The 22,460-nt window shown below is 47.7% G+C and overlaps 3 protein-coding genes and 1 long non-coding RNA gene across 4 annotated transcripts in view; 2 read left to right on the top strand and 2 right to left on the bottom strand.

Annotated features, from left to right (window-relative positions):
- The window catches only part of CFB (complement factor B), a 39,819-nt gene extending 33,124 nt beyond the window's left edge, over positions 1-6,695 (top strand). Inside the window, exons 16-18 of the mRNA XM_082209583.1 lie at positions 3,132-3,264; positions 4,687-4,736; positions 6,375-6,695. Of these exons, the coding sequence (XP_082065709.1) occupies positions 3,132-3,264; positions 4,687-4,736; positions 6,375-6,557 (366 nt within the window). The 3' untranslated portion in view covers positions 6,558-6,695. The remainder of the gene's footprint in view (positions 1-3,131; positions 3,265-4,686; positions 4,737-6,374) is intronic.
- The window catches only part of LOC309525532, a 130,800-nt gene that overhangs the window by 34,061 nt on the left and 74,279 nt on the right, over positions 1-22,460 (bottom strand). The window lies entirely within an intron of this gene.
- On the bottom strand, positions 7,131-21,915 carry NELFE (negative elongation factor complex member E). The gene is made up of 11 exons (XM_082210503.1): positions 21,777-21,915; positions 19,314-19,410; positions 17,658-17,730; positions 17,405-17,550; positions 16,581-16,655; positions 14,335-14,369; positions 12,839-13,065; positions 11,330-11,474; positions 8,560-8,614; positions 7,706-7,808; positions 7,131-7,315 (listed from the first exon to the last, which is right to left on the bottom strand). The coding sequence occupies exons 2-11, from the start codon at positions 19,386-19,388 to the stop codon at positions 7,242-7,244; spliced, it is 1,008 nt and encodes a 335-aa protein (XP_082066629.1). The 5' UTR covers positions 19,389-19,410; positions 21,777-21,915; the 3' UTR covers positions 7,131-7,241.
- The window catches only part of SKIC2 (SKI2 subunit of superkiller complex), a 45,493-nt gene continuing 45,293 nt past the window's right edge, over positions 22,261-22,460 (top strand). The window contains exon 1 of the mRNA XM_082209252.1: positions 22,261-22,429. Coding sequence (XP_082065378.1) covers positions 22,411-22,429 — 19 coding nt within the window. The 5' untranslated portion in view covers positions 22,261-22,410. The remainder of the gene's footprint in view (positions 22,430-22,460) is intronic.

The following is a 22,460-nucleotide window of genomic DNA, read 5'->3' as shown; positions in this document are numbered from 1 at the left end:
ATGTTGTCCTCTCCAGACTTTGTTGGAGTCCCAACTCCCATCGGCTGGCATAATGGTCGGATGGTTGGAGTTGTGGTCCGTCAACATCAGGAAGCCACCAGATTGGCCACTCCTGCTGTAAGACTCATAGAATCATAGAATCATAGAGTTGGAAGAGACCACAAGGGCCATCGAGTCCAACCCCCTGCCAAGCAGGAAATAGCCTCCCTGGAGAGACTCATTGCTGCTTGCCTGTTTTATCTCAACAGGCTTCCTCTGCTTGCAAATTTTAATCGCTGCTGGTTTGCTACGCTTTGTTATTTTAGCCTTGAGTATGGATGTTTTTCTGGGACGCAGGAGGCGCTGTGGGTTAAACCACAGAGCCTAGGACTTGCCGATCAGAAGGTCGGCAATTCGAATCCCCGCGACGGGGTGAGCTCCCGTTTCTCGGTCCCTGCTCCTGCCAACCTAGCAGTTCAAAAGCACGTCAAAGTGCAAGTAGATAAATAGGTACCACTCCAGCGGGAAGGTAAACGGCGTTTCCGTGTGCTGCTCTGGTTCGCCAGAAGCAGCTTAGACATGCTGGCCACATGACCTGGAAGCTGTACGCCGGCTCCCTCGGCCAACCCTAGAGTCGTCCATGACTGGACCTAATGGTCAGGGGTCCCTTTACGGATGTTTTTGTTGATATTTTTGCTTGGCAAAAAAAGCAAAAAAGCAGCGCTGAGCTAGAGCATTTTAAAGCACAGACCCGTACCTCAAAACACAAAAAGGATTAATGGACTATGCTGAACTGGATAAGATGACAGGAAGGATTTGAAACCGGAGGGATCGGAGATTCTCAGAAGACTGGAGTAAATATGTGAACTATTTAAAAAGCAACTGTAATCAACAGATTACGCTAGCAGGATTGCAATAAGTTTTGTAAGGAGGACTATGCGAAATATTGCAGAGAAAATTTAGGAATAGAAATTATTCGTTAAGGATTATTAAAAAGTAATAGTGAAATTAATGAAATGCAGATTAAGTGATAAAATTGAAAAATCTTCTGACGTAGTTGATGGAAGTCCAAAAGATTGTATAAGATAAGAATATATGTTATATGATCTTTGGAAATTATATGCAAAATTTAATTAAAAATTATTATTTTTAAAAAAAGAAACACACAAAGTGGCCGGGATAATCCCTAAGCACCAGTGAGCAGAATTTAATTTTGCTTTCTCTCCAATGTGCTGGTTCCCTTTGGCCTTAAGGGGAAAAAATTATGGAGAAACATAATGTAATCGGACTGTTGATGGGGGAAAGAAGCATAGTGAGAGCTGGGTGCTAGGGATAATTTGGTGTCTGGAGTCCTTGCTGTCTCCTCTAGGTTGCTTCACTTTGTCCCCACTTCCACGTGCCTAGAAAGGAGGACCCCAAGTGTTTTCCCCTTGCTCTGCTCCTTTGAGGGAAAACCTGCCCTTTAGCAAAAGATCAGGAAAACCCAAGTTGCCATTTGCTCTGGTTGAGTGCTAAAGAGCAGTTTCCTCCAATGGAAAGCCGCAGGACCAGAGGAAATGTGGGAAAGCCCTTGGAATTTTAGCACCTACAATTCCTAATAGAAAAAGCATCTGTTTTTTTTAAAATAAAAGTTATAGCTTTTATAACTTTAAAGTAATTTCAAGGGAGGAGAAAAGACTTTTAATATACCGTATTTTTCGCCCCATAGGGTGCACCGGCCCATAGGGCGCACCTAGTTTTTTTGGGGGGGAATTAAGAAAAAAAATTATTCCCCCCCCCCCAGGCGTGGGGCTGGGAAGCCCGAGCTTCCCCCGACCCCAGCCCCCAGAACAGGCTGCTATCTGCAAGCCGTGGGAGCCCGGCGCGCCCCAGCCTTCGGGATGCAGGCAGCTCTGCGCAAGCCTAGGGAGCCCGGCGCGACTTCCCATCAGGCTCCCACGGCTTACGGATAGCTTCCTGAAGCCTGGAGAGCGAGACCCCTCTCATTCCCCCCATAGGACACACACACATTTCCCCTTCATTTTGGGAGGAGGAAAAGTGCGTCCTATAGGGCGAAAAATACGGTACGTGACGACAGGTGCACGAATGTTGTTAGCCCTGGGATGGAAAGAAGATAAAGTTCCTACTAGAGAAGAATGGCTAATTAAATTGCTGGACTATGCCGAAATGGCAGAACTGACCGGAAAGCTCAGGAACTAGGAAGAGCAAAACTTTAATAAGGAATGGGAAAAACTTTAAATTTACCTTGAAGACCACTGTAAGCAGTTGAAAACACTAGCAAGACTGCAATAACGCTTGTAAATGTAACAAGAACTATGGAAATCACGGAGTTATAAAAAACTTGATTATTGAAAAAAGATGCAGTAGAAATAACAAGTAATATTAAACTTTCACTTATACCCCACCCTTCCCGGTTCAGAAAACCGGGCTCAGGGCGGCTAACAACAAATTTAAAACACTTAATTGTAAAAGCAGCATAAAATACAGTATAAAAACATGAATAACAATAAAATTCAAAGTTCAGAAATCAATTTGGGGAAAATCCATCTAATAAGCATTAGATAATCACCACGTCTAGCTGGCTGAATTAGTCCTACTTGGTCTAGTGAAGAGGTCAGGGGAGAATTAGCTGTGGGGTCTCAGAGTGGGTGATCTTCATAAAAGGGGAGGGGGAGGGAAGAGAAGGGAAGGGAAATAAAAGATCAGGCTGAATGCAAATTAAAGGCCAGGCAGAATAGCTCTGTATTACAGGCCTGACAGAAGGAGGTTAAATCCTGAAGAGCCCTAGTCTCATGGGACAGAGCATTCCACCAGGTCGGAGCCATCACTGAAAAGGCCCTGGCCCTGGTGGAGGATTGTCTGACTTCCTTAGGGCCTGGGACCTCTAAACTATGGTTATTCATGGACCTTAAGGTCAACTGCAGGGCATACCAGGGGAGGCAGTCCTGTAAATACGAGGTAGAAAAGGTTTAACAGCAGAATGCATGGAGTGGAAAGTGGGAAGTCCAGAGATTTGTAGGAATCTTATAACTGTGGATGTGTTGTGGTATTATTTTAATTTTAAATTTGTAAAACCAATTTTTTTTTTTTGTGGGGGGAAATGTGGATAAGCCCTACTAGCAGTAAACCCACCTTTCCTCCTCTCCCCTCAGAAAATTGGCTGCGAAGCAGACGCCAAGAAAGCATCCCAGTATGTAAACGTCACGGACGTCTCCCAGGTGGTGACTGAACGTTTCTTATGCACAGGTGGCGCTGACCCTGAAGTGGACCCCAACACTTGCAAAGGTGAGGAACAGCACCTCCTCCTAGGACACCCCAGGAACCACAGCCAGGGCTGCCTTTGCGGACTTGCTTCGAGTTTCACATTAAGGCTGCGTTCGCAGAAAAACGTGAATTGCTTTTAGGGGGACAGTTCAGGACTTGAACGTGCTTGCTTCTTTCCCCAGAGAGTCAAGTCTAGTAAGGATACCCCTCTAGTTGTCTGGGCTCTGCTTATTCTTGCAGAAGTCTTCTTCTTTGGCGATCACTCGTAGCCGAGTAAGATTGTCTTCCATAAACACGGTTTTAACAATGAGTCCGTAAGTGACTGTGGAGGCCAATTCTGGATCCACACGTCCTTCCACAGTGGGGACATTGGTTTCCGGGTGGGAGCTGATCACGGTGTGGATTTGCCAAGCGTGTTTTCCTCTTAGCACGTTTCTCCCTTGCGTCCTGAGTTCGAGTGTCTTCAAAGCCCATGACCCCTTTGGTAAAGCCTGTACTGCAATTGGAGCACTCGCAGGCCAGTGTTTCACGGTTGTCAGTGTTTATACTACTTTTTTTTTTTTAGATGTGCCTTGAGAGAGTCTTTGAACCTCTTTTGTTGACCACCAGCGTTCCACTTTCCATTTTTAAGTTTGGAATAGAGTAGTTACTTTGGAAGATGATAATCAGGCATCTGCACAACATGACCAGTCCAACGAAGTTGATGTTGAAGAATCATTGCTTTGACACTGGTGATCTTTCCTTCTTCCAGTACACTGGCATTAGTTCGCCTGTCTTCCCAGGCGATGTGTAAAACTTTTCATAGACACTGTTGGTGGTCTTGCGGAAGCAGACAGCTGCCCATGTATGTGATGGGAGAAGCTGCCCCATTGCCCGCGTTGAAGTAAGACCACATATCTAAAGCAGTGTGACGTCATTTAACACATTGGTGGCTTCTCTGGAACCCAAAGGGTGCTGAGAGTTGCAAGGAATCCTGTGTTCTCCTCAGAGCGCTAAAATTCTCAGTGGTTTAAGTCAATCCTTTTTCCCAGTCACCCAGCGTGGCAGGGGTAACCCAGTCAGATGAGCAGCATATAAATAATAAATTATTATACTGTGGTAATAATAATAATAATAATTTATTATTTATACCCCGCCCATCTGGCTGGGCTTCCCCAGCCACTCTGGGCGGCTTCCAAAAGAATATTAAAATACTGTGATACCTCAGGTTAAGAACGTAATTTGTTCTGGAGGTCCGTTCTTAACCTGAAACTGTTCTTAACCTGAAGCACCACTTTAGCTAATGGGGCCTCCCGCTGCTGCCGCACGATTTCTGTTCCCACAAAGTTCTTAACCCGAGGTACAGTCCCCTCATTGAGTAGAACTGAAACTCTGGTACATGTATATAGCTTCAGACTTGAACACCACACACCCTCTGATAATTCCCTTTCCTTTTGCTTCCAGGTGACTCTGGTGGTCCCCTCATCATTCCTAAAAGGCAACGTTATATCCAGGTAAGCGTGGACTCCAACTTGCACCAGGCTTCTCTGCTGGACCCCAAGCCATGCCACCGGTTCCAAATGACTTGCCAGTTCCTGGTGTTCTTTATAGGCAGGGCTTTGTGTTCCCCAATTCTACAGCTGCAGCACACAAATGTGGCATGGGGGGGGGCAGCAGAAAAGTAATCGCAAGGCTTGGTTCTTTGATAGCACACTCTGAAGGTCAAAGCAAGCTGCACATTCATCTGTTTCACTTTATCCCATTAGCAGCCTTCCCTTTCTCCCAAAGGAACCCGCTGACGGCAAAGCAATGCAGCAGTTAAAAGGTCTAAAAACAATTCCAATACAGATACAGAGCAGCAAAGATCTTTGCTTAGAAGGCTTTCAGTATGTGCTGAAAAAGGCAAGAGACAGCTCCTGTCTAATACCGTACTGGCCCAGATATAAGTCACACTGTTCTCCCCAAATTCTGACTGTGAAAAGTTAAAGTGCGGCTTATATTTGTGGATATTTTGCCCCTCCCATTGCAAGAATATCATGATGTTTTCAGAAAGGAGGGGGCGGAATCTGCTCATTGCTTCTTCCATTTCTGCCCGACTCTGTGGGAGTCTGAGTGTTATCTGTGTAGAGATAAGATGACGGCATAACGATCTAACACTCACGCAGTCCAGAAGCCTCCTTTAGCTTTAGTTTATAGTTTATTTTAGTTTGCAGTAGCTGTAAAAGAATAAAGAAGTTAAGCCGTCATTCGTGTAATTCAGACTCTGCTGTGCTCTGCTGACTTTGGCGCTCACAGCTCAAAGTTGTGAGTCCGTTGCACTTAGACCTGCTCTCCCGCAGTGGAAGGTCTCTGGAAGTGCCTTCCCAGCTCGCCTGGCCCAGTCGGGGCAGAAGAGGTTGAGCCCAGTCGTTGGCACCGGCTCAAAGGCGAAGCTGACAATATCCGCAACATTACAAAAAGCCCAATATTGCTGCTGAAACAGACATACAGTGAACCCCACTCCCTCGCAGGGGTGGCGAGTGGGCGGCCGCTGGTGCTGCCACTTCACGCTTCCTGCTGTGCTCCTCCATTGTCATGGGGGGGGGTTCCCGCCCGCTGCCGAGAGCGGCGGGACGGTGAGTGCCGCCGGGGGCTGCGATATCGGCGCTGCCGTGCAATCCTCCTCTGCCTGCCTCACCACTGTTAATGGAGTGGGGGGGGCACTCGCCTGGCGCAGTGTGAGGCGAGCTATGCGCCCCCCGCAGAATGTCTCTTCTTGCCCAGCCACTGTTTGGGGGGGTGCCCGCCTGGGGGGGACAACAGCGGGTTGCGGTGGCAGGTATTGTGTTTTTTTCTCTCCCCCCCCCCTTGAATTTTAAAGATGCGGCTTATATTCAGGCCAATACAGTGGTACTTCAGGTTAAGAACTTAATTCGTTCTGGAGGTCCGTTCTTAACCTGAAACCGTTCTTAACCTGAGGTACCACTTTAGCTAATGGGGCCTCCTGATGCCGCTGCACAATTTCTGTTCTCATCCTGAGGTAAAATTCTTAACCCGAGGTACTTTTTCTGGGTTAGCGGAGTCTGTAACCTGAAGCGTCTGTAACCCGAGGTACCACTGTACGGTATGCCTGGTAGTCTCACTCCAGCCTCTTCTTTTTTTCCCCCCTGCAGGTGGGCGTGATCAGCTGGGGCGTGGTTGACGTTTGTAGAAACAGGAAACTGCCTGTCTGCGAAACTGGCCGCAATCGCCACGACAGGTCCCCTGCCTACGCCAGGGATTTTCACATCAACCTCTTCAAGGTCTTGCCTTGGCTCAGGGAAGAGCTCCGGGACGAAGGACTGGATTTCCTGTAGACTCTCCTCCCCGATTCCCACCCCCCCTTCCACCTCGCACCTGGGGTGGTTTGTGTAAATAGAACGCGTATCTTGAAATCCTGTAAAGTGAATGCAGTTTTAACAATTGTATATTAAATTCCATTGTGCGAAGAAAAAGGATAAATAGCTCTCTTCTGTGATACTGGTGTCTTTCGGATAGCTGTGAGTATTTCACCCCAGTTACGAGTTTATATCCGATTAGACTTCAGCAATCTCACAATCCCAAGCTTCTATTTTCCCTCCCCCTTTCTCAAATAAGCTTTTAGATCAAACAAAGAGATGAAATTGAAGACATCAAAGCATGTTGTTTTTCAAAAAAAGAGACACCAATGTGCCACAGGAACACTTCCCTCATACCAAACCACCGATAGGGTCTATCCTACATAAATCTGCCTAATAATCTTTGAGCATCATCTAAGATGCGGCCATCACAATTGTTCTCTTACTAGACCTTGCCTTCCTGATTCCGTGGCCAGGTGCATTATAGAACAAGTCTTTCCGCCACGGGCTCCGGTGCATTTTGAGGTACAGACTTGGAGAGAAGCGATACGGTGCTTTTTCGAAGACACAGCCAATGTTTATTTGCACATCTTAACAACAACAACAAAAAGCAAACATTTAAGAAACACCCCACCGCTCGAAATTGGGATTGTCCCACAGGCCTCAGAAGATGTCTTCGTTGTAAACGACCTGGGATCGCTTGTCCCGGTGAGAGCCCTTGGCGCTATTCTTCACAGCTGGAAAAGAGAGAGGGGAGGGACATCTAGGATTACAGAACACAACAAGGCAAAGGTGACCAGCTTCTCTCACACTACCCAGCTGAACCTCTGAAGACGATAAAAGAAGCAGATTCTGGGGCAACTGGTGGTGGACTCCCAGGCCCCAAACCCCTTTTAAGCGAGTGGGATATATTATTGGCAGACTGAAAGTTGCTGGTTGCTATTACTAGCACACACTTCTCTGGGAATCTGACCCCACTTACCTCTCAGATTCCTCTTATCAAAACACGGGAGCTTGGGAGATCCCTGAATTCCATATCCCCCACTACCAACACTCAAACCACTTCCCATCGTCTTGGAACTTGGTTCCTGCCTCCCCATTCCAGACCCCTCTCCTCCGGCACTTACCCAAAGACCCCCACACCGATTTGCCGGTGGCTGCGTCCAGCATGGGCTGCTTGCGGGCAATGCTGACTTTCAGCTGGACATCTTCCACCACCTTTCCGTTGAGCTGTTAAGGAGGCAAGGGGGTGGGGTGCCTTAATCCATTTCTACGGAAATTGCTCCACGGCCCAGAGAACCCTGAAGCACCTTAAAGAGCCATAGAACCAAAAAGTCGGTCTCATCTTTGCCTTCTGCCCCTCCTCCTCCCCTGCCTCCAAGTCTTGCCCGCTCTCTGTCACAACCTCTTCCTGCTCACTAAACCCTGTTGCCTCTTCTGCTCCCAACATCTCCTCCTGCCAGTCCTCTCTCTCTTCTCCCTCTAACCACGTGTCGTCGACTCACCACCGAACCCCAGGCTCTGAGCCTACGCTGTCTCCCGTCACTCCTCTGCATCCAGGGCAGACTCACGAAAACCCATGGACTTAATTCTAATGACTAATGTTGGGTATCACCCCATTCCTGCTTTTTCCTAGGCTCATTTCTAATAATAATAATAAGAATATTTCTAATTTATTATTTATACCCCGCCCATCTGGCTGGGCCTCCCCAGCCACTCTGGGCGGCTCCCAACAAAATATTAAAATACTGTAATGCATCAAACATTAAAAGCTTCCCTAAACAGGGCTGCCTTCAGATGTCTTCTAAAAGTCTGGTAGTTGACATCTGGTGGGAGGGCGTTTCACAGGGCAGGCGCCACTACCGAGAAGGCCCTCTGCCTGGTTCCCTGTAACTTGACTTCTCACAGTGAGGGAACCGCCAGAAGGCCCTCGGCACTGGACATTTCAGGCAACTCAGAAGGGAAAAGCAGTGGCAGTTACCTCAGCAATGGCTTGGTCCGCAGACTCCATCTTCTCATAAGTGACAAAAGCACAGCTGAGGAGGGAGAGAGTAGAGGGTTAACGGCTGATCTCTGGAAAAAGGCATTGTCTTCTTGGCTGCCTTACCTTACCAGCAGTGTTAGAAACTCAAATATGTAAGCTAGGCGCCAAATCGCTTCTTTAACCAAGGTTGCGGTCACTGAAACGAAATGCCTAGCTGCCATTTTTTGGCAGGACAGCTCTAACGTCTTTATTTTTCAAATGACAGACGTGACTGTGATTCTCAGTTACACCTACGGTTAGTTCAGATGACAATCTTGATCTAGGCTGAGCTTTGAGAACTTAAAGAAGATTCGCTTTATCCAGGGACAGTCCACATATATATTCCTACCTATTTTTCTTAATGGTGACAGTAGTAGTTTTGGCAGGACAGGGGGTGGGCTGGTGTGGGGGACTCCCTGGTCCTGAATGGGGTAACTGTGCCCCTGAAGGACCAGGTGCGCAGCCTGGGGGTCATTCTGGACTCACAGCTGTCCATGGAGGCACAGGTCAACTCTGTGTCCAGGGCAGCTGTCTACCAGCTCCATCAGAGACCCTACGTGCCTGCGCACTATCTCACCAGAGTGATGCATGCTCTGGTTATCTCCCGCTTGGACTACTGCAATGCGGCCTATGTGGGGCTACCTTTGAAGGCGACCCGGAAACTGCAACTAATCCAGAATGCGGCAGCTAGACTGGTGACTGGGAGCGGCCGCTGAGACCATGTAACACCGGTCCTGAAAGATCTACACTGGCTCCCAGTACGTTTCCGAGCACAATCCAAAGTGTTGGTGCTGACCTTTAAAGCCCTAAATGGCCTCGTCCATGTCTACCTGAAGGAGTGTCTGTAGCCCCATCGTTCAGCCACTGAGGTCCAGCTCCAAGGACCTTCTGGCAGTTCCTTCACTGCGAGAAGTGAGGTTAAAGCGAACCAGGCAGAGGGCCTTCTCGGTAGTGGCACTCACCCCGGGGAACGCCTCCCATCAGATGTCAAGGAAATAAACTACTATCTGACTTTTAGAAGACATCTGAAGGCAGCCCTGTATAGGGAAGTTTTTAATGTTTTATGGTGTTTTAATATTCTGCTGGGAGCTGCCCAAAGTGGCTGGGGAAACCTGGTCAGATGGGTAGGGTATAAATAATAAATTATTATTATTATTATTATTATTATTATTATTATTATTTGTTCATAACGTAAGAATATTCTTCACAACCACGAGCAGGGCAGTGAGGTGGGGCAAGTAAAGATAAGCAACAACAATTACCGTATATTTCACTCTATAAGACACACATTTTCCCTCCTAAAAATAAGGGGAAATGTGTGTGCGTCTTATGGAGCGAATGCAGGCTGCGCAAAGTCTCTTGAGCGCAGCCGGAGTGCTCCTCCTGCCCTGAAGAGGCTTGGCACGCTATCCCAGAAGCCAGAACAGCAAGAGGGATCGCTGTTTTTGCTGTGCAGCGATCCCTCTTGCTGTTCTGACTTTGCTTTAGTGGAGAGCCGCTGTGCAGAGACGGAAAGCTGTGCAGCGCCCCTTCAGCAAAGTGGGAGACGAAACGGAGCCCCTTCCATTTCTCCTCCCGCTTCGCCGAAGGGGCTCTGCGCAGAGAGGGAGAGAATTTTTTTCCCCTTGTTCTCTTCCTCTAAAACTAGGTGCAGCTTATGGTTGGGTGCATCTTATGGAGCAAAAAATACGGTAAGTATAACGCTGATCGCTGCTCCTGCACGGGCTGCACAGAAAAGGCATTTTGGCTGCTGAAATTCATTGATACTGATACAGGATGTGGCATCAGTGCGAGAAAACAGTCCAGATCCAATGTTTCCCAGGAATGCAACTCCAGATGGTGGAAATGTCAGGTGCCAGCCTACCTGGTAATGCCAGGGATTGAACCTGCAACCTTCTGCATGCAAAGCACTGCTCTGCCCCCAATATATTATTAGTAGAATCATAGAATCATAGAATCATAGAGTTGGAAGAGACCACAAGGGCCATCGAGTAGTAGTACAGTGGTGCCCCGCAAGACGAATGCCTCGCAAGACGGAAAACTCGCTAGACGAAAGAGTTTTCCGTTTTGGAGGTGCTTCGCAAAACGAATTTCCTATGGGCTTGCTTCGCAAGACGACAACGTCTTGCGAGTTCCTGCTGGTTTTTTTTCCTCCCCCCCTTTTTCTAAGCCGCTTATCAGCTGATCCAATCAGCAGATAAGCCGCTAAAAGCCACTAAAAGCCGCTAATAGCGCTAATCCGTCAATGGGCTTGCTTCGCAAGACGAAAAAGCCGCTAGACGAAGAGAATCACAGAACGGATTCTTTTCGTCTTGCGAGGCACCACTGCAGTAGTAATAGTACAGTGGTGCCCCGCAAGACGAAATTAATTCGTTCCGCAATTTTTGCCGTCTAGCGAATTTTTCTTCTTGCGAAGCACGGTTTAAACGGTTTAACAAACTCGCGAGACGTTTTCGTCTTGCGAAGCAAGCCCATAGGAGAATTCGTCTTGCGAGGCAAATCACGAATGAAAAAACCTTTCGTCTAGCGAGTTTTTTGTCTTGCGAGGCATTCGTCTTGCGGGGCACCACTGTACCCTCCCCATCTTACTGAGTTGTTCCAGTCCCCCTGGGTGGCTTTCCTGGTGGATGTCCATATGGGAGTGAGGTGTCGTTTGCATGTTTTCCCCTGTGGATCTGGCCCAAGCTTTGGCTCTTGGGCCAACCTTGCCTTCCTTCCCACCACTCACTTGCGGGGATTGTCCATGGAGAGATCAATGATGTTCCCGAAGGCCGAGAAAGCGGTGCGCAGCATGCTCTGCTTCATGTCCGCCCCGTAGACGTACACAGTGTTCCCTTTGCGCGGAGCACGTCGGTCCGGGAAGGAATCTGAACCTGGGTTAGGAAAGGAAGATTGACAGCTCAGAAAACATTCCTGTCGCCCCAAGGCCCTCTTAAACCTAGCCGGATGCCAAAAACCCTTTGAAACCTTGCCTACCCTTCCCGGGAACTCTATGTATCCTAGTTCACAACCAGCTCATGTGATACAGTGGTATCTCAGGTTACAGATGCTTCAGGTTACAGACTTGGCTAACACAGAAATAGTACCTCAGGTTAAGAAATTTACCTCAGGATGAGAACAGAAATCGCACGGCAGCAGCGGGAGGCCCCATTAGCTAAAGTGGTACCTCAGGTTAAGAACAGTTTCAGGTTAAGAACGGACCTCCAGAGCAATTTAAGTTCGTAACTAGAGGTACCACTGTATTCAAAGCACTATGAGAGCACTTTGAACAGCAACGGCTTCCCCCAAAGAATTCTGTAGTTTCTTAAGGGTCGTTAGGTGGGTCATTGAGAGGAGAGTGCAAAATATGGTCTGAAGCTCAACATCAAAAAAACGAAGATCATGGCCACTGGGCCCATCACCTCCTGGCAAATAGAAGGGGAATAAATGGAGGCACTGAGAGATTTTACCTTCTTGGGCTCCATGATCACTGCAGATGGTGACAGCAGCCACGAAATTAAAAGACGCCTGCTTCTTGGGAGGAAAGCAATGACAAACCTAGACAGCATCTTAAAAAGCAGAGACTTCACCTTGCCAACAAAGGTCCATATAGTAAAAGCTATGGTTTTCCCAGTAGTGATGTATGGAAGTGAGAGCTGGACCATAAAGAAGGCCGATAATAATCATTTCCGTAATAGCAATTTATTTAACTAAAACAATATCATTATAGCATATGTATCCATGTTCGTTAACTAATGTGGTTAAACTTTTTTTTTTTTTAACGTACACATTAAATCTTAAAACAAATCCTTATTTCCTGATGAATAGCCTTTGGGCTATAATGTAACTTAAATAGAAAACTATCTTTAGCAATATTTCCCCCCCCAAAGCATTTTACAGTGGTACTTCAAGTTAAGTACTTAATTCGTTCTGGAGGTCCATTCTTAACCTGAAACTGTTCTTAACCTGAAGCACCACTTTAGCTAATGGGGCCTTCCGCTGCCGCCACGCCACCGGAGCACCATTTCTGTTCTCATCCTGAGGTAAAGTTCTTAACCTGAGGTACTATTTCTGGGTTAGCGGAGTCTGTAATCTGAAGCATATGTAACCTGACGCGTATGTAACCCGAGGAACTGTTGTATTTTTAAAATCCCATTTAATTTTTTTTAAAAACCATTTAAAATTTGAACAATCTGATTTTGTTTATTTATTTAAAAATCATTGATTTTTATCCACCCTGCCCCCAAGGAGTCCTTACGGCGGAAGCTGCCCTCTCTGTCTCGGTCCCTGTCTCGGTCACGGTCACGGTCCCTGTCCCGGTCACGGTCTCTGTCGCACTCTCTGCTCCGGTCCCGGCTGCGATCACGGTCATAGTCCCACTCGAAATTGCGGAGGTTCTCCCCCCGGTCCGGCTCTTTGTCTGGATCCCTGCCCACTTCTGGATCCTTCTCTGGATCCCGCAGGCGATCGCTGGAGCTCACAAAGCTGGGAAAGAGCATGGAACGGGAGAAGTGTCATTTATGCCCATTTTTCTTTCACTTTGAAGGCAGCATCTAAAGAACGTGTGTCTTCAAATCACAATTTCAATAATACAATGCGATTTGTAAACTGCAGGTTTCAAATAATAATAATATTATTATTTATACCCCGCCCATCTGGCTGGGTTTCCCCAGCCACTCTGGGCAGCTCCCAACAAAACACTAAAATACAATAACCTATTAAACATTAAAAGCTTCCCTAAACAGGGCTGCCTTCAGATGTCTTCTAAAAGTTTGGTAGTTATTTTTCTCTTTGACATCTGGTGGGAGGGCGTTCCACAGGGGGGGCGCCACTACTGAGAAGGCCCTCTGCCTGGTTCCCTGTAACTTGGCTTCTCGCAGTGAGGGAACTGCCAGAAGGCCCTCGGAGCTGGACTTCAGCGTCCGGGCAAAACGATGGAGGTGGAGACGCTCCTTTAGGTATACTGGACCGAGGCCATTTAGGGCTTTAAAGGTCAGCACCAACACTTTGAATTGTGCTCGGAAACGTACTGGGAGCCAGCGTAGGTCTTTCAAGATCGGTGTTATATGGTCTTGGCGGCTGCTCTCAGTCACCAAATACCAAACATTTCAAAATAGAGATACAGTCATACCTCTGGTTATGTTCAGTTCAGGTTACGTCTTTGGAGGTTGGCGTCCCGCGGCAACCCGGAAGTACTAGAAAGGGTTACTTCTGGGTTTCGCTTCTCGCGCATGCGCAGACGCTCAAAATGACATTACTCGCATGCGCAGAAGTGGTGAATTGTGACCCGCGTGTGCGCAGACACGGGTTGCATTCCTTTCAGGTTGCGAACGGGGCGCCGGAACGGATCCCATTCGCAACCAGAGGTACCACTGTAATCGTTTTCAAAAACACATTTCGAAACCACCGCCAGTGCCGAAAATTACCTGCCATTAATACATAATTTGAAAATGCACTTCGAACCAGCACAACAAGCAACCTAAAAGCTGAGAAACCAGCAGCGTAATCAGTGAAATAATCCTTATTATGTATCTTTTGAAACAAATAGATCTTCAAAGGCCTAAGCTGTTAAGGCCATTTATCCCTTAAGAAGGGATCAACAGATCAGAGCAGGAGTGGGGAGCCTCATAATTATTAAACTTCCACAACCCAAACACTGTTTGCTGGAGTTCTCTGGGATTTGGCCTGATCTTACAGGCCAAAACAAATATTTAAAGCTCAAATCATCCAGATTTTATTATGAACAGAACCAACCTTTCATAGAGAGACTTCCTCTGGGGACGCCGTGACTGAAACAAAACATTTTTTTTTTAAAAAAAAGACAAGACATCAGTCATATTAAAATTAGCAGCTAGTAGCCCTGGGCTGAAACAAGAAACTTCTGGTAGCTAAAAACAAACACCTCTGCTCTCTCTTTTTGCCACCTCAAAGATCTTTTGGGATCTAGTTCCCCCTCGTTTCATCGGTTCCACAATGTCACGTGGCAGCTACAAGCATGGATGACTGGCTGAACTGTGGCTTAACAGGGGTTGGAGTGGAGCTCATGGAGAGCTCAAAACGGTGCCCTTGCTTCTTCAGCGTCAATCCCTTTGGCTACATCCTGGGAACATGAGAACAGCCCTGCTGGATCAGACCAAATACCCCATCTAGCCCAACAATCTGCTCCCCCAGTCATAGCTGTCAACTTTCAGATTTGAAAATAAGGGATCAGCAGCCTCACCTGTCCTGGGGACAGTCTACGGGATATCTAACAATCCGGGATAGCAGCGGGAAGCGGCGCTGGAATAAGGGAACTTCCCGCAAAAAAAGGGAAGGTTGACAGCTACGCTCCCAGTTGGCGATCCAATTGTCTAAGGCAGCTGTTCCCAATTCCCTAAGTATCGTGCAGCCCTTGTTTTTCAGCAGCCAAGCCATGGCCCTCCTACTTTTGAAAATGTTGACATCTCTCTGGTAGTTACTGTTCTGCGGGAACACTGGCCTAAGGGAAAACCTGCAATCAGGATTTGAGCATGAGAGCACCTTCCTCTCCAGATATTTCCAGCAACTGGCAATCATACTGCCTCTGACGGTGTGGAAAGTAAAACCTGGAGGCAGGGAGCTTGATTTGAGCTCTGCTGGATACTTGTGGGTCTTCCAGTTGCAGCTCTGAGCATACTTGGCCCCCTCCCACTATGAACAGCGGCCGGCATCCATCACAGAACCTTGCCGGCCTGTCTGAAGGTGTGCCGGGGCCCACAGCACCAGCAGTTCCCATGGACCCATCCTTGCATGTTGGGGGAAAGGCTACAGCTCCATGGGAGAGCATGTTTTGCATGCAGACGGCCCTACGTCTGATCCTCCAGACTCCTTGCCTGAAACCCTGGTGGGCTGCTGCCAACCAGCGCGGACAGTAATAATAATAATAATAATAATAATAATAATAATAATAATAATAATTTATTTATTCCCTGCCCATCTGGCTGGGCTTCCCCAGCCACTCTGGGCGGCTTCCAAAAGAATATTAAAATACTGAAGTACATCAAACATTAAAAGCTTCCCTAAACAGAGCTGCCTTCAGATGTCTTCTAAAGGCTGTTAGTTGTTCTCTTTGACAACTGGTGGGAGGGCGTTCCACAGGGAGGGTGCCACTACCGAGAAGGCCCTCTGCCTGGTTCCCTGTAACTTGGCTTCTCGCAGTGAGGGAACCGCCAGAAGGCCCTCGGCGCTGGACCTCAGTGTCCGGGTAGAACGATGGGGGTGGAGACGCTCCTTCAGGTATACTGGACCAAGGCCGTTTAGTGCTTTAAAGCTCAGCACCAACACTTTGAATTGTGCTCGGAAACGTACTGGGATCCAATGTAGGTCTTTCAAGACCGGTGTTATGTGGTCTCTGCGGCCGCTCCCAGTCAGGAGTCTAGCTGCCGTGTTCTGGATTAGTTGTAGTTTCCAGGTCACCTTCAAAGGTAGCCCCACGTAGAGCGCATTGCAGTAGTCCAAGCGGGAGATAACCAGAGCATGCACCACTCTGGCAAAACAGTCCGCGGGCAGACAGAGCCTGCATACCAGATGGAGCTGGTAAACAGCTGCCCTGGACACAGATTTGACCTGCGCCTCCATGGACAGCTGCGAGTCGAAAATGACTCCCAGGCTGTGCACCTGGTCCTTCAGGGGCACAATTACCCCATTCAGGACCAGGGATTCCTCCACACCTGTCCACCTCCTGTCCCCCAAAACCAGTACTTCTGTCTTGTCAGGATTCAACCTCAATCTGTTACTAGATGGTTACTAGATCTGTTACTAGATACTGAGCTAGATGGGCAATGGATCTGCATCAGTAAAAAGCAGCTTCCTCCATGTGCACCAGCTGAACAAGGGAGCTCCATAAAGGATGTAGAAACAATTTATACTGCCCTGGGGCGCCCCCGTGAACTAGCGAAGGTGGAGGAGGAAGCAGGATTGCCTAGCTCTCCGCCAACCCACCCCGTTTCCCTCCCTTAGCCAGGAACTCAAATGCCAGGTACCTCTTGAGAATCGTCGTCTGCGGAGATGCTGCGCTGAAAAGGTTGGAAAGTCGTGACGGGTCCTTTCTCGGGATCCTAAAGACAAGCAAGATGTTAAGGCCCTGCTGAAGACAACCCTGCTCACCCTTTCCCACCGTCTCTGTTAGGGCTGGGGGAATATATTGATATATCGCCCTAAACTGGTTTGAAGTCCGTATTGTGATATCGGTTCATAATTTTTGACCTTTTTTAAAAACAACAACACTTTATTTAAGGTAGAGAAGGACAAGATGAAATTATACAATTGAATATAAATATAGATGGGAAACGGCTACGTATAGTGAATACTTATCTACTTTAAAAAAATTTCACCTATAGTCTTTTTCTTTTACTTTGTTCTCCCCCGTTTTCTGATATCTTATCTTTCATTTCACTCCTTCATTGTGAATAGCATTTTATAGAGGTATAAATAACTGTAAACATGAAAAGAGACAAAGTATTCTCTAATTTTTTTCCTTGGTTATATGTATTTTTTTTCTTTTGTTTTTTCTTTTGTTGTAAATATGTATGTTTTCTAATTTGTACTTAATAAAAATTTTAAAAAAATAAAAAAAGGAATCATAATTTTTGACTTGGCAAAATATAACACAAACCATGATGTGCGTGTGTGCGCGCGTGAGTGCATGTGAGTGTGATGCAGGTAAAACTGTGAAGCCATCCAATGCCTGTCTTATTTCAGACATCGTGATACATTGGCATATTGCGATGTTTAGCTGGTGATATATCGCAACGTTGACAACCAAGACACCCCCCGCCCTAGTCTCCACCCACTTAGCTCCCCTTACTTTCAGCTTCCCTTCCAGCGTGCGAGAGCGCTTGAACCCCGAGTTCTTGTTCTCGGCTTTGATAGCGCTGATGGCCCCCGTTTTGACGAGCATCTTGGCTTGTTCCGTGGCTGTGGCCGTGTCCACGACCGGCTGGTCAGAGATGGCTGCAAAGCAGGCGGAAAAAAATGCAAGAGAATGTCCCAAGTGTTGGTGGACTCAGGTGCACCCTACGCCACTGCACCCCCCCCCCCTTGGTGGAAGTCCGACTTACAGCGTTTAATTCCTCCCTGGCTGGCTTGGCTGGTTGAACTCTGCTGCTTCTTCAAGGCCATGAGGGCCTTTTTCTGAGGAGGAGGAGGAACAACAACCATATTTAACGTGGCATCTCCAAACCTATTTCCCTCCCTTCCCTTCGACCCAGTCTTCTTCTGTCGTCATCTACCAACAGGTGACCCTGCTGGGCTACAACTCCCCGTCATCCCAGAGGCGTGTCTCATGAGACCAGGGCCCTGCAGGATCTGATTTCTTTCCGCAAAGCCCTTCACAGCCTAGGACCCTCGTACCTACAGGACCGCCTCTCCTGGTATGCCCCACGGAGGACCTTAAGGTCCATATATAGCAACACCCTAGAGGTCCCGGGCCCTAAGGAAGTCAGATTAGCCTCAACCAAAGCCAGGGCCTTCTCAGCCCTGGCTCTGGCCTGGTGGAAGGCTCTGTCTCATGAGACCGGGATCTGATTTCTTTCTGCAGGGCCTGTAAGACAGAGTTGTTCCGCCTGGCTTTTGGCTTAGAATCAGTTTGATTCCCTCCCTCTTTCTTTTTTCCTTTCTCCTCCTGTGATGAGGCTGCATTTTAATGTTGTATTCTAATCTTGTTTTTAAAGTTGTATTTCAATCAACTTGTTTTTATTATTGGTTGTTAGCTGCCCTGAGCCTGGTCTTGGCTGAGGAGGGCAGGGTATAAATAAAATTATTTATTATTATTATTACTACTACTATTATTAGGTTGTCTACTGTGAGAACAGAATGCTGGACTAGATGGGCCCCATGACACGCAAGAGGGAACAAGCTTGTTTTCTCCTGCTCTGGAGGGTAGGACTTGAACCAGTGACTTCAAGCTACAAGAAAGGAGATTCTGACTAAACATCAGGGAGAACTTTCTGGCAGCAAGTGAAACGATCTCCCTTGGGAGGTTGTGGGCTCTCCTTCCTCTGAAGTTTTTAAGCAGAGGATGGATGGCCATCTGTCATGTATGCGTTTGTTTAGATTCCTGCATAGATGACCCTGTTAGAATTCCTGCTCCATGATTGCAGTCATAGGATTGTTGTCTGTCACATGACGGTGTATATTTTGACTCCACAGAGTGGGAAGTGACGTAGACAGGATGTTTGTGTTACTGTGTTCCGTGAAGTGGGACTATTGTCCTTTCTTCTTTTTCTCTTTGCTGTCTGATGCTAGAGAGAGAAGGAGCCATGTTGCAGTGCTCCATGTGTGTTTATATGTAAATAAAGTAGATTAGCCAAAATGCTGAGTTGCTGAGGTCTGTTACACAACTGTGCAAACTCTGTGGATCCCTAAGTGTGCCGGTGTCGGTTGGCATCAGTCGCTGTGATGTTTGGGCAGAAGAAAGCTTTTGAAGCTCCCGAATGAAAGACCAGGAGGGAGAGAACATGCCAGTCGGGCATGTGTCTCTGCCAGGGTCCTACTCAAGTGTAGGCTGAACTCCTGACAAACCCTTGGGGTCCCTTCCGACTCTATGATTCTATTATATGATCCAGAAAGCTTCTTTCTATTCTTGTGTCTGATTGTTGGCCACGCTGGCTGGGACTGGGTGGACCAACGGCCTTGAACAGCCAACAACAACTTGATTCAGCCTGGCCTGCCTAGGGTGGAATCTACCCCTCGGCATCGACGAAAAGGAGTCTGACCTTTTTCTTGAGTTTGGCAAACTTCTTCTGCAGTGCCTCCTCTTCATCTGTCAGTCCCGGGGGTAAGACAATCATGGCTGATAAGCAAAGTCACCGTCTGGAAAGGGAAGACAACAAAATAGGCCATCAGCGGCAGCTTGTGGGTTGGTCAACCAACCTGGGTCCATAGTGAAACATGGCTTCTTCCTCCAACACCTTTAATGGTTGTGGAGAACAGGGGATTGCAGATAGCGTCTCCATAAAAGCAAGAACAATTAATGCCACCTAAGAAGGTTCTGTGCTGGATCAGGCTGATAGATAGCCCATCTAGCCCAGAATTCTGATGAGCCCATGTAAAAGCAGAATGTTGGAATAGATGGGTTGTCAGCTGATCCAGCAGGTTCGCAATATTTTTTAAAAACATTTAAAACTGATAGCAGCCTAGAGAATAGGGCAGGTCCAAAAAAAGGACGCATTTCAAGTGTCAAAAGCATGTGTGTCTTCAGCAGTCAGCAAAAAATACATAACGAAGGCGCCAGTTTCACCTCTGGCGGGGAGGGAATCCCACACCTTATTCCAGGCGCCATATTCCATTGGAAGACAAATTTAAGTGCAGAAGTTGGGTCATGCCAACTACAGTGGTACCTCGGGTTACAGACGCTTTAGGTTACAGACACTTCAAGTTACAGACACTTCAGGCTACAGACTCCGCTAAGCCAGAAATAGTACCTCGGGTTAAGAACTTTGCTTCAGGATAAGAACAGAACTCGTGCGGTGGCAGTGGGAGGCCCCATTAGCTAAAGTGGTGCTTCAGGTTAAGAACAGTTTCAGGTTAAGAAAGGACCTCCAGAACGAATTAAGTTCTTAACCTGAGGTACCACTGTACAACCACATTTGCAGCTGGGCTTTGCACGAATATCCCACCTTTGGCAGCGTCATAGCTACAGGAGGTGGGTAGCTAGCCAGGGTTCGCTTGCCCCAGGGTGAAGCTTCCAGAGGGGCGCCATTGAAGCTCCCAGCCTGCGTGTGTTGTTAGGATTTTTATCTCACTAGCTGCTTACCAAGTAGCACTATGGTTGTTTATATCACGTGAGTGAGAGCATGAGAAAGGAAGTCTGAGTACTGTGAGAAGTTACTTTCTGGTTGAGACGTTGTTCTGTACTGGTGCTGAGAGAGAGCAGACATGCTGGTGGATTCTCTGTATTTATGGACTGTAAATAAAGTAGTTTATAGCTGCTGATTGTCCTTTTCTTCTGCAATGAGATGCCAGAAGACGAGTGTGCTCCTCTCAGGAGGGATTTTGATTTGATTTGATTTATTACGGCCATTGGCCCATATATAAAACAATACATCAAAATTTATCCATAAACAAACAATTTAAACAGTTCCAAGTTAAAACACCCATATAAAACCAATTTTACTTCAATTAGGTAAACACTATATACAATAAGCTCCCTCTATATCAACCGCAATTCAAATCCCTCGGATTTTGGGGGATATGCGTCTTAGTTCTGGCACTTATTGATGGTTCTTAAGTTTGGCTAAGCTGTCATACAGTGATCCATTTCTCCTCTTATGAAATAAGACATTAATCAGGTATCTAGCGACTGCAAGGGATCTACTTGAGTCTTCGTCGTTTAATAAGTATATTATTTGGGCTTCCTGAGGTCTGTCATCAATTCTCGATAAATATGGGGCCAGAAACTTGGACCGTGAAGCCGAATGTAATGGACAACAGAAGATTATATGATATAACGATTCTATAGATCCACTTTTACAGTCACAGAGGAGTGAGATCTGACCGTTGGAGAGTCTGTTACCCAACACATTTGATGGGAAAACATTGAATCTAGCCTTTATAAAGGCATACCTGTGCATCACCACGGCTTATCACCGGTCTCTCTGGACTGAGGGAGATTTACAGCCAGAGAGTGACCACCTTCTTGGGAAGGTGGCGGCCTTCCCGGGCGTTTTCCCAACATGCATATGCATGGTGTGTGTGTGCGCGCGCACAGACCAAACTAAGTCTTTGACCCAGGTGCCCCTGCCGTTGTTTTCCCTTCCAGAAGGCTCTAGCTCCAGCGGCAGTAGGCATTGGGTAAGCCTTAGTCTTGTAACAGAGGGGAGGCTGTAGCCTCTGCCTGTCCCTGCATGCAAAAGGGTATCCCAATAAAGGGATCCAGGAGGAGTTGCAATATTTGTCGTCAGCCATAGCACCCTCACCCACTCCCAGGTTAGGTTGACCCTAGAAGGCACTCCCAGCAGAAGGGCTGGAGTTGGAAATGGTATACCCGATAGTTCTTAAGCATTATATACATTAATTATATAGAATACATTAATTATATAATGTAACCAAAAAAAGTTGTGGCCTGTTCGACCCTTTCTTCCCTTACATTCGTTTCCCTGCCTGCTTATTTACTGGGGATCCCTTGGAATGCAACGCGCTTTGCACCAATCACATCCCTCCTTCGGCCTCCCACTCACCAGCTGCTCCCGCGTCCTCTCCCTGTCGCGCGAGCCTTCTCTCCCAGCACGCTCTAGACACGCCTCTGGGACAAGCCACGCAGCGGGAGGAAGTCTCTACGTATATTTGCATAAGCCACCCGGCAACGCGAAGCCCATTGGCTGATTGGCGCCCACGATGAAAGGAGAGCACTCGCCCGCGTCTAGGGAGCGATTTACATATCGGCCGCTCATTGGCTGAATTGCAAGGCAGGACGGAAACGTTCGAAACGCGAACAGTTTGAGCATGCGTGCGACGCAAGCGACGAGACGTTTGCAATTTGCATGCCGCGCCGCCATTGGGCAACAGTGAGCGGGCACCGCCTGCGTAGGAAATGGAACCAAGCGGATCCCCGGCTGCTCTTCCAACGGCTGCTTCCGCTTTCTTCCAACCGGGCGCTCCGCCTCTGACTGGAATTCGACCAATCCCATGTCGGCGTCGCCGCTGCTTCCGCTTTTCAGCGGCTTCCGCCCGGCTGAGTAGCGACAATCCTCCCTGGCTTTGGAGTCGCTTTTTGCTGTGTGGCCGAAGCTTCCGCCCTCACCAGGTTGGACTTGAAGGAGCACTTCCGGGTTAGGGGTTGGCCACGCCCCTGGGCGAGCTGTGGAAGTGGCGATGGAGATGGAGAGGATAGGTGAGAGAACTTTGGCAGCGCCTCCCCTCTG

The sequence above is a fragment of the Podarcis vaucheri genome (assembly GCF_965113315.1).
Source record: "Podarcis vaucheri genome assembly, chromosome: 2".
NCBI lineage: Eukaryota > Metazoa > Chordata > Lepidosauria > Squamata > Lacertidae > Podarcis > Podarcis vaucheri.
The sequence above is the reverse complement of the archived record's forward strand: the minus strand, read 5'-3'. Positions and strand labels throughout refer to the sequence as shown.